Source organism: Malaclemys terrapin, chromosome 2, assembly GCF_027887155.1.
Source record: "Malaclemys terrapin pileata isolate rMalTer1 chromosome 2, rMalTer1.hap1, whole genome shotgun sequence".
NCBI classification, from domain to species: Eukaryota; Metazoa; Chordata; order Testudines; family Emydidae; genus Malaclemys; species Malaclemys terrapin.
The window spans coordinates 227,202,196-227,220,225 of NC_071506.1; the positions used below are offsets into that span (position 1 = coordinate 227,202,196).

Here is an 18,030-nt window from a genome sequence, read left to right on the forward strand (position 1 = left end):
AACTTTGTCAAGGCCATTGACAAAACACAAGCAGCTTTCAAGTACCTCTGTGGAAAATTTCCAAGGTTAAGTGAAGCTAAGATAAAGGAAGGTGTCTTTGTTGGTCCTCAGCTTCGTGAACTTCTTTGAGATGATGCATTTGACCATGCACTGAATGGCAAAGAAAAGACGGCATGGAAAGCCCTCCAGTTAGTGGCAATCAATTTTCTCTGAAACAACAAGGCAGACAACTACAGGTTGTTGGTGGAAAACCTCCTCAAGGCATACAAAAGCCTTGGTTACAACATGTCACTAAAGATACATTTTTTTTGCACTCTCATCTAGATTTTTTTCCATCGAACTGCGGAGCAGTGAGCGACGAGCACGGCGAGCGATTTCACCAGGACATCGCAACAATGGAGAAACGCTATCAGGGCAAATGGAGCCCATCAATGCTTGCAGACTATTGCTGGACAGTGACAAGAGATGCTCCATTTAATGAATACAAGAGACAAGCCAAGAAGCGCCGAGTAGACACTGAATAGGACTAAACTATGTACAGAATAGTTTTTTGCCTTTTTGTTTCATAATAAATTTTATTTATATAAGCCTTTTGCTGATTTTTAAAGTGTTACATAAACAGGACAGGTGAAATATCATGTAAAGCAACCATAAACACATGAAAAGACCTAGGTTTACAATATACATAGACATAAAATGTAAAAACTTAAATATCTTAGAAATAGTAGCCAATCAGTTGTTTTAATTGTCATATTTGAATTCAGCACATCAAAATACATAATAAATAGCACATTTTATCTCTGAAGCAGACGACTTCTCAAAAATTGTAGACCGGTGTTCTTAGTCCTTAGATGCCAAAAGCAGCCCATGAACTATCACTGCATGGATTTCTTTGTTAGTTGCTTTGTGCTGTTAAAAATGGTACAGAGCATCATTAAGAAGAGTTGCTAGTGGCTGAAGGTGGGATCAGGTTATGAAAATTATTTGACTTTAATTACATTTTAAAAAAAATCTAGGCCCCATTGTTCTTGCTTATCGGGTAAATAGATGTCTATAAGAACTGTAATACACATAGGTAAAAAGGAAATCACTTTAAAGTTACTTTAAAAATCCTGACCATGATGCTGACAGTTCAGCTTTTTTATTTTTGTGTTTTGTGGGTTTTTTGGTGGGGGAGAGGGTGTCTGTGTTTTGTTTTTGATAAACATTTATTTGGGACATTAAGCAGGCCAGTCAGGTTTTCTGAAGAGCTGTGGAATTACAAATTAAACTGTTGAATCTTTATATTAAAGTGTAATGTACTTAATGTTCTTTGGGGAAACAATTTATGAATATTTTGGGTCACAATAAGACACTAGAATTACACTGTCTTGAGATCCATAGGTACATATCTTAATGGTAGTTCTAAGACGTTGTTCCAGTTAACACTCTCAAACCTTATTTGCCAGTTTGGTATGTTGTTGTTGTTGTTATATAGCAGTTCTCAAATGGATCATCTTCAAGGCTGACTTCTCCCTGAAAGGGAAGGGGTCATTTGAAATAGAAGTTCCTTTTCCTGTAGTTAGTTCTTCAGTTAAACAAAAACCTCAATCAAAAGAATGTATTTGTTGAACTGGCTGTCACTTCAGCCATATTTGCTTTGTTTAGACTTGGCCAAAACTGCTGGCTCATATTTCCTGAGATTTTAAAATATCTTCCACCTGAATATAAAATATCCCCATCTTTTATACCTTATTTCACTTTATTACGTTTCTGAGATGTCTATGGTCAAAATGACATCAGTTGAGAATCCTGTTGAGTTCTAGGGTGTTCTGTAGCCAGTTGCTTTTTTATATCTGCATGTTTGCTGAACAGCATTTTTATTTTATGGCATTATAGGAGTAGTTTAAAAGATTATGGGTATGCAACCACTTCAAACCTTGTATTTATATGTTTAAGTGTAATGTTGAAAGATTGAGATCTTGCTCATTATCCTCTCATGGTTTTGCTCTGCTATTCCCTGTACTAAATCGAGCTATTTTTGAGCTTGAATAGATATCACTAGGTGGCGATATTGTCTAGATTTAAACAGCATTATAAAAGAGCAAACTAAGTGGGATTAAATAGGTTAGTGGAGAATTGTTATTTCCAGTTTGGTAGGGATATAAACAGTGACCATGTGGTGTTGTCTTGTAGTTTCCTATTGCATTGATTTAACATTAAATTATAAAATTATTGTTGGCCAAAAAAGGGATTTGAAAAGGAATCATATCTGAATCTAATTTTGTTTTAATGGTTACAATTTTAGTTACTTTCTTTCTGTAAAAGAGAATGCTTTGTGCATCCTTTACAAGACAGCCTCAAATGTGGTGTGTATGATATTTAACTTAAAATCCATAAAATGGGAACACAATTTGGTATGCTAATTTTAATAAAACTCTATTTAGCTCACATAAGGAAAATACAGTCTAAATCAGGTAAACTAATTGTTAGTATGAACTGACGGCTCAAAGACCTGTTAGCAGCTGAGAATGCCTGGCCTTAGATGGAAGGGGCCAGAAATTGCTGCTTATTGCAAGTAACACTTAATTGTAACCTAATAAATATATTTAAATAATAATGGTTAACTCAGATCTCTTTGACTGAAGTCTTAGATTATATTCACGTAACTCTTTAAAGTGTGTTATGTCCGTTTGAATTCCAGTTTGCATGATTTGGAATAGGGCTAAGGGGCCATTGTATTGATTCAAAACCGAGAGTATCAGGGGGCCACTGAGTACGTGCGCGGGTCCCAGCCCTGTCTGGGGGTGCAGCCTTTCAGCACAGTCCCTGATGTGTATCGGTTTAGCGAGCTGCACAGAGTGCGAGTAGGGAGGAAGATTGTAATTAAGTATCCATGTAGGCTGAACCCGCCATTTTATTAAGCTCTGCTGGAGTAGGTCCTTGTAAGGGATATGGCAGGAGGCAGAGAGAGCATGAAATGGCAGCCGACTAGCAGTAATGCGGCCATATGCACCCCGTAGGAAGCAACTGTGTGCGCGGCTTCTGAATGAGCCCATCCCCTCCGCGGAGCTCGGAAGGATGCCGTTTACAGGGAAAGCTGCTTTGCTGCCTGTTAACTTTTTGGTTGGCTAAATATCGAAGTGGTGCGGGGAAAGCGTCAGTCTGTTCATGGCTAGCACAGGGATCGCGCGTCACGTAACTCCAGCGCCCCAGTGCAGGCAGCGCTGCAACACTCCGCCTGCGACGGGCATGTCGGCGGGCGAGGCGAGACGCGCCGCTCGCCACAGCGGGGCGCTAGTAACCAGCCTGAATAGAGCCCGTTTGTTCAGGGCTTGTGCCGCGTACTGAAAAGCGAAGCGCTCATTTTATCGCCTATTCATTAACTGGTGTAGCAGCTCGCGAGCTAATGGCCGGGCCCCTCTCTCCCCTGCAGGCGATGGAACATGCAAATGGCATGGAACTGGACGGCAGGAGGATCCGCGTGGATTACTCCATCACCAAGAGAGCGCATACCCCCACCCCGGGCATCTACATGGGCAGGCCAACCCAGTAAGGAATTTACTCTTCATTATGTGTAAACGGACCTCAGATCAAGTTAAACTAAATGCTATAACTCTTATTGAACTGTAGATCACTACCAGCAGTATATTTTTTGTGAGGGTTTCAGTCGTCTGCCTTTTTAAAGCTGTTCCTTATCTCTAATGTATTTGCATGCCGTGAGGGTGGGTTTGTTGCAGTTGATCTTGAGGTGCACTATTAAACCCTGTTTTAGTATGGTATTTTTATGTAAGGTGAACGGCTTTTAAAGCCCAAGAGCTTACTGAGTGAAGAATATATTAAAAATAAACAAGGGGGGGAGGGAATGTTCCAGGGTTCTTTAATGTCTAAACCCCACCCCACTCTGGTTAATTAATGCACTTAATGGTTTTCTTTAAATGTGGAATCTACTGAGTCTGAGACACAGTGTACAGTGAGTAGTTGTCACTTGAGGACGCTGAAGATAATTTTAGAGAACTTCAGATTCACAAGAAAGAATGCAGACTTTTATGCTTCCATTTTATTCTTCTTTTTTTATTATTATTATTTAATAGCAGTGGCGGTGGTGGTGGTGGAGGAGGAGGAGGAGGAGGAGCAGGTCGTCGTCGTGATTCCTATTATGATAGGGGATATGACAGAGGATATGACAGATATGAAGAATATGACTACCGGTACAGGTAACCAGTTTAATTATTTGATTCTTTCATTTTAATTTTTTAAATAAAGGTAGTTGCTGTGCAGAGACTTGCAACTCTCATACATATCTGGTGTCCTTACATTTCAAGTGACCGCAGGAGAGACATTAGCAAAAGCAAGCTTTGTAGTCTTGCTAATACAGTTGTCAACTAAATAACATATTCAGCAGTCCACATATTCCTTTCTAGAGGAATAAGGGGCGAGAAAGGGAAATAATGTCAGTAGGGAACTGGAGGAAAGGCTAATGTAATAGAAAGGTGAGATTTCAGAATCGGGAGGAGGAGAAAAAAGATCTCTGAACCCAAGCTAATAAGAATGGATGTAAATAGGCAGGGATGCAAATAAAATTAAAATAGGGAAATATTAAAACAAAATGGAAAATGTGTCATATTGAAAATAAAAGCCACTAAAGGGATGGTTAAGCATGAGGTCAGATCCATTTAAAAATCTTTCTCCTTTGTCAAAGTTGTCTAGTTAAACTAAATTCTTTGGGGGAAAGGACTTGTTTCTACATGTCTGCAGAAGTGCTGTGCACACTTTGGAGCACCATATAGGATAATAAATATATTCTAAATAAAACTCATAAGTTTTTAAATACAATACTTGAAATAGAGAAGCTAGAAGCTCCTTAAATATTTCATTGTGAGTCTCTGCCAAATCAGATTTAAATCAACCATAAAGTCCAATCTTCCACCATCAAGGGAACAACTGCATCACATAGAAATGATTGTATAAAGACACTTTCATAACAAAGCAAAAACTTTATATTCTCTTTAAAGGAGACGATCACCTTCACCTTATTATAGCCGATATCGATCACGGTCAAGATCCCGCTCCTATAGCCCAAGTAAGTATATGTAAATAGTTCATATTAAACCATGCTAGTGCATCTAGATGTGATTGTTAGTTTTAATGGAAAATAGACTCGTGATGAATGAGAAATCTTGAATGTGGCAACAGAAAATTCGCCTTGGTGTAAGTTCTGCTATTGCAAGTTTGAATGTTTAAATATTCATGATTTTTATAGTAATATTGATATCTTTTTCCAGGACGCTACTGAAGAACGGAAGAATTACAGTTGTGGACCTGATTTTTAAATAAAATTCTGCCCTTAGTTTCCCTTTGGTCTCCCCCCACCTTTCCCCTCAAATCTCTCTTATAAGACCTTTGGTTCATTTAGAAGATACATATTTTCAGTTGAAATATTGCTGTTTTCCACCCCCTTTTATTGTAATACTCTTAAAATCGTAATTGTTGTAGTTTTGTGTAGTTAAACATCTTAAGCAAAACTAAATAGAAATCCCAAAGTGTTGTTACATTTTGTAAGTCATTCTGTTTTTGTTTTTAAAACAATTGTACTCCTGGCTAATCTAATGAGGAGAAGAGAGCATTGATGTTTTTTAAAGCTTGCATGTTGTGTGTAATATACACACTCAGCTACTTTAATATAAACCTGTGTTTCCAAAAAAAACTTGTTAATCTTTCTGTTAATGCTTGGTTGTTAATTTTGAAACATAAGCAACATCTCTGAACCTTTTCTGTAATGGCAAATTTCACTAGATAGTCATGAACCTGATGGGTTTTTTTGGTTAAATTGCTTTGAGTGTAGAAATATTAGAGCTATAGCAAATTTTCATATTTGGTTTAACTTCTTTGGAAAAACAGATTCTTATACACTGAAGATCAAGATTGTGTTTTATAGATGAAAAGTTTCTAGACTGCTACACAATGGATAACATTTGAAGTTAAAACCATACAAATCTAACTGATTTTTTTTAATTGAACTCAAAGTAGTGTTTCCCCTTAATCAGTGCAGGAGAAAAAATATTTATTGAACATAGCAATTAGTTATATAATTTGCTGTTCATACAAACTCATGTTGATATTGCAATGATGGTTAAGGAAGTTCTAGTTTCCAGTCCTTTTGAAGTTGCTGGTATGGATAGAAAAATTACAGTTACATATAAACCTCTTCTTCCTCAAAATAAAGTTAATTACACTGAAATGGATTTTCATGTCTTTTATTCTGCATTTACATGTCATATGGATAATAAAAAGGTACTACTACTATGGGCTAAATTCTAACCAGCGAGTTAGAGATGGAGAAGATCCATATTCCAAGAATCTCCTGAATCATCCAGCTCTCATGACTAGATTTAGATTATACTTTATATTGACTTAGTATTTCTTGCTAATTTTTTCGCAATCAACTAATTAAACTTAACTATTACTACTTAACTGTGGAAGTTAATTTACTTCATTTCTTTTTGCATGTCATTCAGTTTTAGATTTGTAAAACATATGCACAGATGGTGCTCTGGTCACATGCAGAAAGGTTTTCCAATTTGAAGTAAGTGTCTCCAAAGAAACCATCAGAAAATCATTGACAAAATTTAGAAAATTAAAATAGTTTCCCTCATTTACATGAGCTTGTGCACTAGCAAAATTTTTGGACATAACAGTATGGAGGAGGAATGTTTACAATATTTTTATTGCATTTTTAACTACTTTTTTTAGGGTTTTGACTCTTCTAAATTTTGAGCTGAAATTAGTTCTCCTTTTAATTCCCAAGCCATCAAATCTTCCCACCATAATAGTTATTTGTATGTGTATAGTGCCTTAACTGAGACTCTCAAAGGAATTTTTTAAAAATGGAATTAAGCCTAACACTGCTGTGAAGAAATTAAGTAAATTACATTAAGTAATTCTTTGCTAGGCAAATGACCATTTTATTGATGTAATGGGGGGGGAGGGGGCAGGAGGGAGGGTGCCCACAAGAAAATGAAGTAGAGATTAGTGTTTAGTGACACCTGTGAAACTCTCATTGTACTTGCATTGGTGTAACAATGGAATAATTCTTATGCACAAGGAATCAAATCCGTATCCAATAGCTATGTTAATTCTACAGGGCTAACAGGAGGAAAGCTGTAAAAAGTATTGTTACTAAAGTAAGCAGACCTAACATTAATCAGGGATTGGATGTTTTCAATGAGTTTTAGTTGCAAGTTTTTTCTGAGCATAATGTTTATGCATTACCAGTCCTAGCATGAGGAGGCCTTGATCTGTGGCTTTGGGGCAGGACCACAATAGACATAAAAGGTGCCATTTTTATGTAGACACTTAACGTAGTCTGAAAAGGTTTCATTAGTGTATTTTGTACTGGTTGTGAAAAATGTTTTGCAAATGGCAGAGTTCAAAATAACCTGTAATTACCCAGGATAGCATAAATATGTGTTAAACCAACGTAGATTCTTTCAGTACTTCCTGGGAAAAGCAAGTGTCAGTTTATTTGTAATAAGTTATACAGAAATTCTCAGTAAATTGGTGGTAGTTGGGCCTAAAAAGTGTTTGCTATGAGAGGAAATAGCTTTACTGAAGCTACCATTTAAAAAATGCCATTTATACCGTATACCCATACTTTGTGCTTGAAAACTTGACTTTTCAATCTCATGTCTCACTAGATGTGAAGCATGCAAGTGATGTAGGTTGCTTAAACTGGTTAATTTTAACAGAAGCAACGTAAGTTATGAAGCAGTCTTGATGCACTCACCTGTTTAACACTTTCAAAAATACTTTGGCTTGGACCTTCTGTTTCTGGGTTTCACCAAAGAGAATGGCTGGGTATGTCCATCCTCCCCTCTTCTGGTTCTTAGTAAAATGTTATATGAATAACAAAGGGGATCAGCACCTCAAATATTTTTGCTTCATGGCACCACTAGTCTGCAATACTGGTTTGTTGCCTTGCTGCAGAGGAAACACTGTTGCTTAACCATCTACTCCGTTTGGTCACAGCACTATCTTTGTTACCTTGAAGTTCTCCACTGACATGGTAGGAGTCAACTTCTCTGGAACTAACATTTTCTGGACAACTGATGGGAACAAAAACAAGTGAAACCCATTCTTCTCCCTTGCTCCCTACAAGGGGTAGCATTTTTTATTAGTTAGGCAAATGATCTAAGCACAGACCCTCCTGGAGTGCCTTCTGTCAGGCATGCTGTCCTCTATACAATATCTGCAAAGTCCTCCCCAGGCTGCATCAGAAAGGGGGGAGGGGCTATATCTGTCTTAAGCTGGCAAAAGGGCTCAAAGGCTAGAGAGGAGCCTTTTCCCTTCCCTTCCCCCCATTTCCACACAGCACAGGGAGTGTTCAGGGTGGCCTCTGTCCAGAAAAAGATACATAAAGGACTAGCTCTCATTCAGGGGCACCCAAGGAACACTCAGTGCAAAACCCTTCTCATGTACCAAACACATTACTTGAAAAGGACCTAGGATACTTAGGTCTCTCCTAAAGTACTTAAATGGGAGCTAACTGGCTTAGGGAAGCAGACTGGTATCTTTCAGATCCCAGGACTCCCTAGTGGTTCTTCCTGCCCCCAAAGGAACACTGCCCAGTGACACTATTGGATTGGTTTGCCCCCAGTTGAGGACGTACAACATACAGTTGCCCCACCTAAGAGCAATTAAGGGAACCATGTCTGAACAGCACAAGATACCACTCTCCCACTGCTACACAAGCTTCTTTAGACAGTAATAGTTGCTGAAACACACTAAAACGCCTTAGGTACTGAAAAAGCCAGAAGTGGTAGTTCTTATACACACATCCTGCCCTCGCACAGGGCAAGTTACCTATATCAGACATGACCAAATCAGAACCAAATTCTTTCCATCTACCTATTTTGATGCCACATTAGCGATAGAGGAAAAAGGCCTCAAAACCTATTCAAGCTAGGATGGTTGCAGATTTTTCCTCCACAACTTTATGAATATCAGGAGATCTAAACAAACACTTAGAAAAACATGAAGGCTGAACAAAAACACATTTTAGAAGTTGTGTAAGTTGCAGGTGCTTAAGGTTGATACAGCTGTGGCCTTGCTGACAAAAGACATCACGATCAGCTTGGGCAAGGGAGTCTTTTTACCAAAGGATCCCTTAGGGAGAACACTAGAAGCTACCCTCTGCAGAATGATTGCATCCTAGCCACTTGGTTAGAGACTATTGTGGCTGTATCATGGATCGTTGACAGTCATTTCCAATAGATACTCTGCACATCTAAATGAACAGACATTCCTCTCTGGAGAAAACATTAAAAATGGTGACAGCTAAAAAATAAGGAAAATCGAAAGTCATGTTACTAAAGCCTACAAAGTTGTTATAAAAGGCTACAAAGTTACAAATTTTCCCATACCAAAGTAATCCCTGTGGAAGGGTAGGCACTTAAGGTTTCTGTCTTTAAGTATAGTATAAAGGAGGATTACAGTGCTTCTTAGGCAGCCACAAGAGCAGCCATCTCATACATACATCCTCCTTTTCTTACTTTAAGGGGATGTTTTCCAACCTTCAGCATTTCAGACCCTGCCACAACAGAGAGCCAGAATAGTTGTGAATGTTGGGCACAGAAAAGGAGTGGTGGTATGATCAACCCATCTCGTGATCCAGGAGATTAAGAAGTTGGGTGCAGATCCTCTGTACAAAATCCCAACCGCCCCAATTTGTCAGCTGCTGAAACTTCTGGGCCTAATGCATGCAGACACAAATTCAGTTAGCTGTCCTGCATCAGACCTGTAATCCATCCTAATACCGTGGATTGCCAAGAAGAATCCATGGCACAAGGTAACACTCTGCACAAGTAACTATAATCCTTGAGATGGTGGCTCAAGCTAATTTTATCCTAAGGGAAAGTACTGACGAGATGCTCCCCACAAAAATAACTGTAGATGCATCAGTGTTGGGATGAGGCGCTTTCATGGGTCTTCACACATCATGGTAAATGGACCAGGAAGAAACATAGCAAGATTAAAAATTGGAGTCAGGGCAGTGCTGTTGGAGACCCTTAACCCTCATATTAAATTTAGCTCCATCCTGCTTCAGAGCAACAGCTCAGCCAGCTATTCCATCAAATTTTACTTTCTGCAAACCCTCAGTGTGTGGGAAACCTGTCTTGGATACACATAGCCAGTACAAGGTCAGCCTTCAAGTTGACTAGTTAAGTTACCAAACTCTCTCCACAAGGGAATTTGAGTTGACATATACAGTACTGATCAAGCTCTATGAGAAATGGGTGGGGGTGGGGAGGCTCAGATCAACTTATTTGTCTCAAGCTGCATTTTTCTTGATTAAGGCTCTAGGATATAGAGACTACAGAGAGTAGTATTCTCACTCAAATAGGCTATTTGATGTACGTCTTTTGTTGGCATGAGTAGCTAAGAAGAGCAGGCTGAGCCCATGGAATTCTTACTGCCTTGTATTATTTGTACAGCACCATGTGTTATGATTTTGTTGCTTTCTGGAGATATCTGTATGCTCACCTTGGATAGCCCCAATCCCCAGATAACTTCTGAGGTGGGGCCCTATCTTATGTCAAAAACCCACTACTCCATGGAGTTTGGTTCACACCTTCACAAATCACTATTCTCACAAAGAACAAGGGCAGGGCTTTAGCTAATGTTCAACAAGTGGTGGTCTCAGCCCACCTCCTGATGACTGTCACTGCTAGCTAGTTCTCTATGGCATAGTGCTGTTGAGGCAATGTTATGAAAGCAAACAAGGGTAGTCTACCACACCAACACGTTAAAATTTGGCTACCTGATAGATCTCAAAATGTAATTGTAAATGGGGAATAATCAAACAGATGTGTGTATTGAGATCCTGTGGGGAATCTGTTTTTGTCCCTATCCTATTTAACATGTTTATTAATGGCCTAGAAGAAAACAGTCATCACTGATAAAGGTTTGCAGATCACCCCAAAATTGGAGGAGTGGTAAATAATAAAGAGGACAGGGCACTGATAGAGATCTGAATCACTTGGTTAAGCTGGCCATAAGCAAAAAATACGCATTTTAATATGGTTACATGTAAACATATCTGCCAACAAAAAACATAGGATATACTTACAGGCTGGGGGACTCTATCCTAGGAAGCAGTGACTGAAAAAGATTTTGGGGTGGTGGTGAGGAGGATCATCAGATGAACATGAGCTCCCAGTGTGATGCTGTGGCCAAAAGGTCTAATGCAATCCTTGTCTGCCTGAACAGAGGAATCTCAAGTAGGAGAAAAGAGGTTATTTCACTTCTCTGTTTGGCACTGGTGTGACCACTACTGGAACACTGTCCAGTTCTGGTGTCCACAATTCAAGAATGATGTTGGTAAATTGGAGAGGGTTGAGCGAAGAGCCACAAGAACGACTAAGGATTAAAAAACATACCTTACAGTGATAGACTCAAAGTGCTCAGTGTATTTAGTTTAACAAAGAGAAAGTTAAGGGATAACTTGACTACATTCTAAGTACCTCCATAGGGAGCAAACTTTTAATAGTGGGCTCTTTAATCTAGCAGAGAAAAGTATTATACGATCCTAAGGAGATGCTCTAGGAATTAGTTTAGGGAAGTTCTTCGAGTGATTGTTCATGTCCATTCCAAGCAGGTGTGTGCGTGCCGCATGCAAGCGAGCTTGAAGATTTTCCCCTAGCAGCGTCCGTAGGGTCGGTGTTGGCGCCCCCTGGAGTGGTGCCTCCACGGTGCCCTATATAGGGGCCCACCAACCCTCCACCCCCTCAATTCCTTCTTACCGCCGGTGACGGCTAGCTGGAACTTTGCTCGCTCTTGCAGCAAGCATAGCAGTGTCCTGTTTAAGTGTGTATAGTTTTCCTCTCTCATAGTTTAGAATTAGTGTTATAGATAGTTAATAGTTGTTGGGGGGTTCCCCCAATGTACTCATCGCCCCGCTGGGGCATGCCCAGGTCCCCAGGGTTAAACTCTGCAAGAACTGCAGGAAGTTCATGCCGAAGAGTGACCCACACTCTTCCTGCTTAAGGTGCCTCGGAGAGAGCCACCAAAGAGACGGGTGCAGTATTTGCAGGGATTCCGTCCCAGGACTCTTAAGGACAGAGAGCAGAGTCTCAGTGCTCCTGATGGAGGCGGCCTTTCGGCCACACTCAGACCCCGAGCCTGCCGATCCGGCGCCCAGCACCTCTTCCTCGGTGCGCAGCACCCCGGCACCGCTAATAAGACAGGAGGCCCAGTCTAAGACCTCTAAGTCCCAGTACCGGAGAGAATCGGGACATAGAAAATTGGCCTCCGTAAGGCACCGATCACCATCTCCGGTGCCCGCGAAAAAGAAGAGGCCGGTGAGGGGCTGATCACCGCACCAGGACCTTAAACGGCCGGCGGCGTCCATGAGTGCGATGGGGACAAGCCGTGCCACAACCGCATCCTCCCATGGTTCCGTCAACTCCCGCCCCAGTGGGGTGCGGTCGAGTCCGGACCGGTCGAGATCCCCGGACCTCAGCAAGGATGTGCGTCTCCCATTGATGCCGGAGGCGTTTGAGGTGGCCTCTGACTTATTAAGCCTCCCGGTGCCGGTCTCCCTGCACCGGTGGAAAGAGCCGCCGAACACGGCCCCACCCAATCAAGGGGCAAGTTGGCCATGATCTCGCCCCAGTCCCTGCCCCGCACCACTCCAGCGGCACCGGCGCAGAGAGAGCCTTCCCCGGCCTCACGGCACCACTCCCCGGGGACAGTGGGTACTGCTCCTCTCCGGTCCTCCTATTCGGAGACCTCGGACTCGGAGGCGGAATCCTACCGCTCCAGTAGATCAAGGAGCAGGAGGTCGGCCTCACAGGCGAGCCAACAACCTTACCTGGCGCAGTGGCAGTAGCAGTGGCAACCGCCCTCCCAGTGGCCATCCTGGACTCCCTGGGCCTACCATCAGACCCTGGGACAGGTGCACGGCCCTCGCTCCAGGTCTGCGTCGGTCTTCTCGATGTCAGTGGCTCCAGCGCAAATGCCTCCACCACCAGCACCGCCGTCCGACAGGAGTGTGCCTCAATAAAACCTGGAACCCCCTAGTCAAACACCGGCACCGGCGGGGTCCATGGTTCCGATACCACAGGCACCGCCCAGCACGTCTCGTCGTTCGGTGTCGACCCCGGTACCGGCCATGGTGCCGCATCTTGCATCCGCATCGGCCATACAACCACAGTACCGTGTGCCGCAGGCCCCTGCAGAGACTGAGGGCGCAGAGGAAATCCCTTTGCAGGTGATCTCCTCCGCCTCTTCTCTGGATGAGGCAGTGGCGGGAACTTCAGTGGCACCAGCCCTAGAGGACAACCGGGTACTTCAGCAGCTACTTAAGCGTGCCGCTCAGAGCCGGACGATCCAAGCAGAGGAGATCGAGGTGGAGACAGATCCGGTAGTGGACATCCTGGCCCCCTCGGGCCCATCTAGGGTTGCCCTACCGTTGATCAAAACGATAGCTGATATGTCCCGCACCTTGTGGCAGACGCCAGCTTCGTTGGCCCCTATGGCCAAAAAGATGGAGAGGCGCTACTTTGTACCTCCAAGGGCCATGAGCACCTGTTTGCTCATCCTCCCCTGGACTCTCTGTGGATGCGGCCAACCAAAGGGAGTGTCAGGGGTTCCAAGGGTCTACCCCGAAGAACAGGGAGGCGAAAAAGTTGGACCTCTTTGGCAGAAAGGTGTACTCAGCAGGGGGTTTGCAACTATGTATAGCCAACCAACAGGCTATAGAGAGCCGGTATGGCCATAACACATGCTCGGCTTTGTCCAAGTTCGCTGAACTCCTTCCCCAGGAATCGCGAACAGTTTTTCACTCTAGTAAAAGAGGGGAAGCTAATTTCCTGGGCATCCCTCCAAGCATCCCTGGATGCAGCAGATGCAGCCTCCCGCACACTGGCAACCGGGCTTGTTATGCGGCGGGGAGCCTGGTTTCAGGTCTCGGGCCTTCCACATGAGGTCCAACAGACCATCCAGGACCTCCCCTTCGAAGGGCCCATGCTCTTCTCCGAAAAGACGGACAAGAGGCTCCATAGTTTAAAGGACTCAAGGGCTACCCTATGCTCACTGGGCCTGCACACCCCAGCCACCCAGCGCAGGCAACTCAGACCGCAGCCGGCCCCGCGACCATACCAGCCCCAGAACCACACAGAGGCCACGTGTAGGCAGAGCAGAAACAGCAGAAGGAGACAACAACAGCCCTCCGGCCAGCTGCGTCCCCTACCGGGACCTAGATCCCAAATTTGATGATGCGGTCGAGGACGACCTACCAGTCAGGACTCTGGATCCTACCAATCCTACATTCTCATCACGTCTGTCCCCCTTCTATCGTGCCTGGTCCCGAATCACATCAGAGAGCTGGGTGCTACGCACGGTAGAGAGGGGATATTCTATCCAGTTCTCCTTCCTCCCTCCCGCCCCATCAGCCCCCCTCCCCATCCCTCTTCAGGGACCCCTCTCACAAGCAACTTCTAATGCAGGAAGTGCAGTCCCTCCTCGTTGTAGGGGCAGTGGAGGAAGTTCCCCAGGAACTCGGGGCAGGGGTTTCTATTCCCGGTATTTCCTAATACTGAAAGCAAAAAGGGGCCTCTGACCCATTCTGGGCTTGCGGCATCTGAACAAGTTTGTAAAGAAGCTCAAGTTCCATATGGTCTCCCTGTCCTTCATCATTCCCTCCATGGATCCAGGGGACTGGTACGCTGCCCTCAACTTGAAGGATGTGTATTTTCATATTGCGATAATCCCCCAACACAGACGTTACCTCAGATTTGTCGTGGGCAACACCCATTTCCAGTTTGCAGTTCTGCCTTTCGGCCTGTCAACGGCCCCGAGGGTCTTTACAAAGTGCTTGGCAGTCGTGGCAGCCTTCCTGCACAAGCACGGAATTCAGGTGTTTCCCCTATCTGGATGATTGGCTCATCAAGGGCCGCTCCAAGACACAGGTGGAGGCTCAGGTGGTCTTTATCAGACGGACCTTCCTCGAGCTCGGCCTCCTGCTGAACGAGGCCAAGTCCACCCTGTCTCCTGTCCAGAGGATAGAATTTATAGGGGCAGTTCTGGACTCGACGGAAGCCAGAGCGTATATACTGGAATCCAGGTTCCAGTCTATGTCCGACATCATTCTCTGTCTCCAACGTTTCCCGACCACCACAACGAGGAACTGCCTCAAGTTGATGGGACATATGGCTGCGTGCACATATGTGGTGAGCCACGCCAGGCTCAGGCTGCACCCTTTTCAGTCCAGGTTAGCGACTGTGTACCGACCAGCCAAGGACGCGCTGGACTCTGTGGTGACGCTTCCCCGAATGGTGCTAGATTCCCTCCAGTGGTGGCTCGACCAGCGGGAGGTCTGCGTAGGAGTACCCTTCGCCAGCCCCCAGCCATCCCTATCCTTGGTAACAGACTTATCGGATCTGGGGTGGGGAGCGCATCTGGGGAATCTTAGGATCCAAGGCCTTTGGTCCCCAGAGGACCTGTCCTTATACATCAATGTCAGGGAGCTACTGGCGGTGCGTCTTGCCTGCCAGACCTTCAAATCTCGCCTGGCGGGCAGGTGTGTTGCAGTTCTCACGGACAATACCTAGGTGATGTTCTATATAAACAAACGGGGGTGCACGCTCCTCTCCCCTCACGTTATGGGACCTCGGTGTACAGAATGCAACTCACCTGACAGCATTCTACCTCCTGGGGGTGCAGAACGGACTAGCGGACGCCCTCAGCCACTCGTTCCATGGTCACGAGTGGTCCCTTCGCCGAGATGTAGCACGCTCCATCTTCCGTCTCTGGGGCTATTCCCAGATAGACCTGTTTGCCTCGAGGGACAACAGGAAGTGTCGACAGTTCTGCTCCCTCATGGGGCGCAGTTTGGGGTCTCTAACGGATGCCTTCCTCCTCTCGTGGGAAGACGGCCTGCTTTACGCCTTCCCCCCGATTCCCATGGTCCACAAGGTGCTCCTCAAGATCCGCAGGGAGCATGCTCGCGTCATACTGATAATGCCGGCATGACCACGCCAGCATTGGTACATCGCTGCTGCACATGTCGGTACAGGCGCCCCTCACGTTGCCCCTGCTCCCAGACCTGATCACACAGGATTGGGGCCGCCTCCGCTACCCAAACCTGGAGTTGCTCCACCTCACAGCCTGGATGCTCCATGGCTAAACCTGGTGGAAATGCAATGCTCACAGCAGGTCAGGCAAGTCCTCCTCGGTAGCAGAAAACCCTCCACCAGGGCCACATACATGGCCAAGTGGAAATGCTTCTCCATCTGGGCTGAACAGTAGGGAGAAGCTCCATTGCTTGCTCCGATCCCTCTCATCCTGGATTACCTGCTTCATTTGAAACACCGTGGACTTTCCCTCTCCTCGGTTTGGGTCCACTTGGCGGCCATCTCCACGTTCCACCCAGGAGCTGAAGGTGGTTCAGTCTTCGCGAACCCATTGGTTTGTCGCTTCCTCAAGGGCCTGGATAGACTGTTCTCGCATACTCGACAACCAGCCCCAGCCTGGGACCTCAATTTGGTCCTCTCCGCCCTCAAAGGGCCCCCCTTTGAAACCCTGGCTACGTGCTCTCTGCTCTCTCTTTCTCATATAAGGTCGCATTCCTAGTGGCTATCACCTTGTCCAGGAGGGTGTCGGAACTCAGAGTACTGATGTCCGAGCCTCCATACTTTGTCTTCCACAAACACGAAGTCCAATTCAGGCCGCACCCGGCATTCCTTCCTAAGGTGGTCTCCGAATTCCACATGGGGCAGGACATTTTTCTCCCCGTGTTCTATCCTAAGCCACACTCATCCAATGCGGAGCATAGGCTTCGTTCCCTAGATGTTCACAGGGCACTGGCATTCTATATTGAAGGAACTATGTCGTTCAGGAAGTCAACCCAACTCTTCGTAGCTGTGGCAGACAGGATGAAGGGGCTCCCCGTCTCTTCACAGCATATCTCCGCATGGATCATGGCTTGCATCCGCGAATGCTACAATCAGGCCAAGGTGCCTGCCCCGCCAATTACGGCCCACTCCACAAGGGCACAGGCCTCTTCCGTGGCGTTCCTGGCTCACGTCCCAACACAGGAAATATGCAGAGCTACCACGTGGGCCTCAATCCACACTTTCACGTCGCACTATGCCATCACTCACCAGGCCAGAGACGATGCAGCCTTCGGCCATGCAGTGCTCCAATCTGCAGTAAACTCCAACCCCAGTGCCTAAACTCAGGCTTGAGTCACCTGCTTGGAAAGGACATGAACAATCACTTGAAGAAGAAAAAACAGTAACTCACCTTTTTGTAACTGTTGTTCTTCGAGATGTGTTGTTCATGTCCATTCCACTACCCACCTCCTGCCCCTCTGTAGGAGTGCCGGCAAGAAGGAACTGAGGGGGTGGAGGGTCGGCAGGCTCCTATATAGGGGGCGCCAACGCCGATCCTACGGACGCTGCTAGGGGAAAATCTTCCAGCTGGCGTGCACACGGTGTGCACACGATTACTTGGAATGGACATGAACAACACATCTCGAAGAACAACAGTTACAAAAAGGTGAGTAACCATTTTTACTATGGCTTGTGTATGCAGGTGATCAGACTAAGTGATTTCAGTGGTCTCTTGCCTTTGGATCTATAAGTTTGAAAAACACTATCTGCCTATGAGAGAATTGTAGTTCTTTGAGTGCTTACTCATGTCCATTCCACATTAGGTGTATGTGCTCGCCACATGCACTGGTGCCAGAAGTTTTTCCCTCAGCAGTATCTATTGGGGAGTGGCCCTGGCGCCTGCTGGAGTGGCACCAGCATGGCATGGTATAAGGGGCGCCGCCAGCTCCCCCCACCCTCAGTTTCTTTTTGCTGCCAGTGATGGTGCAGGGAACGTTTGCTGCTCTTACTAGCGTTGCTTAGGCTTCGTTTGTACGAACTAGAGTTCTTGTAAAGTTAGTATACATAATAATTGAGTTAGCCCTTAGCAGTAGTTAGTTTGTTTCATTGCTTTAAGTCCTGCAGTCGCTGCAAACGGTCCACGCCCGTGAGCGATCCA

The 18,030-nt window shown here is 45.1% G+C and overlaps 1 protein-coding gene across 5 annotated transcripts in view; it reads left to right on the forward strand.

Moving 5' to 3' along the window:
- The window catches only part of TRA2A (transformer 2 alpha homolog), a 50,261-nt gene extending 44,041 nt beyond the window's left edge, over window positions 1-6,220 (forward strand). For all 5 annotated transcript variants that reach the window (XM_054020179.1, XM_054020178.1, XM_054020177.1 and 2 more), the window contains 4 exons: window positions 3,416-3,531; window positions 4,074-4,196; window positions 4,995-5,062; window positions 5,265-6,220. In XM_054020179.1, coding sequence (XP_053876154.1) covers window positions 3,416-3,531; window positions 4,074-4,196; window positions 4,995-5,062; window positions 5,265-5,275 — 318 coding nt within the window. In that variant the 3' untranslated portion in view covers window positions 5,276-6,220. The remainder of the gene's footprint in view (window positions 1-3,415; window positions 3,532-4,073; window positions 4,197-4,994; window positions 5,063-5,264) is intronic.
- Window positions 6,221-18,030: the final 11,810 nt, after the last annotated feature.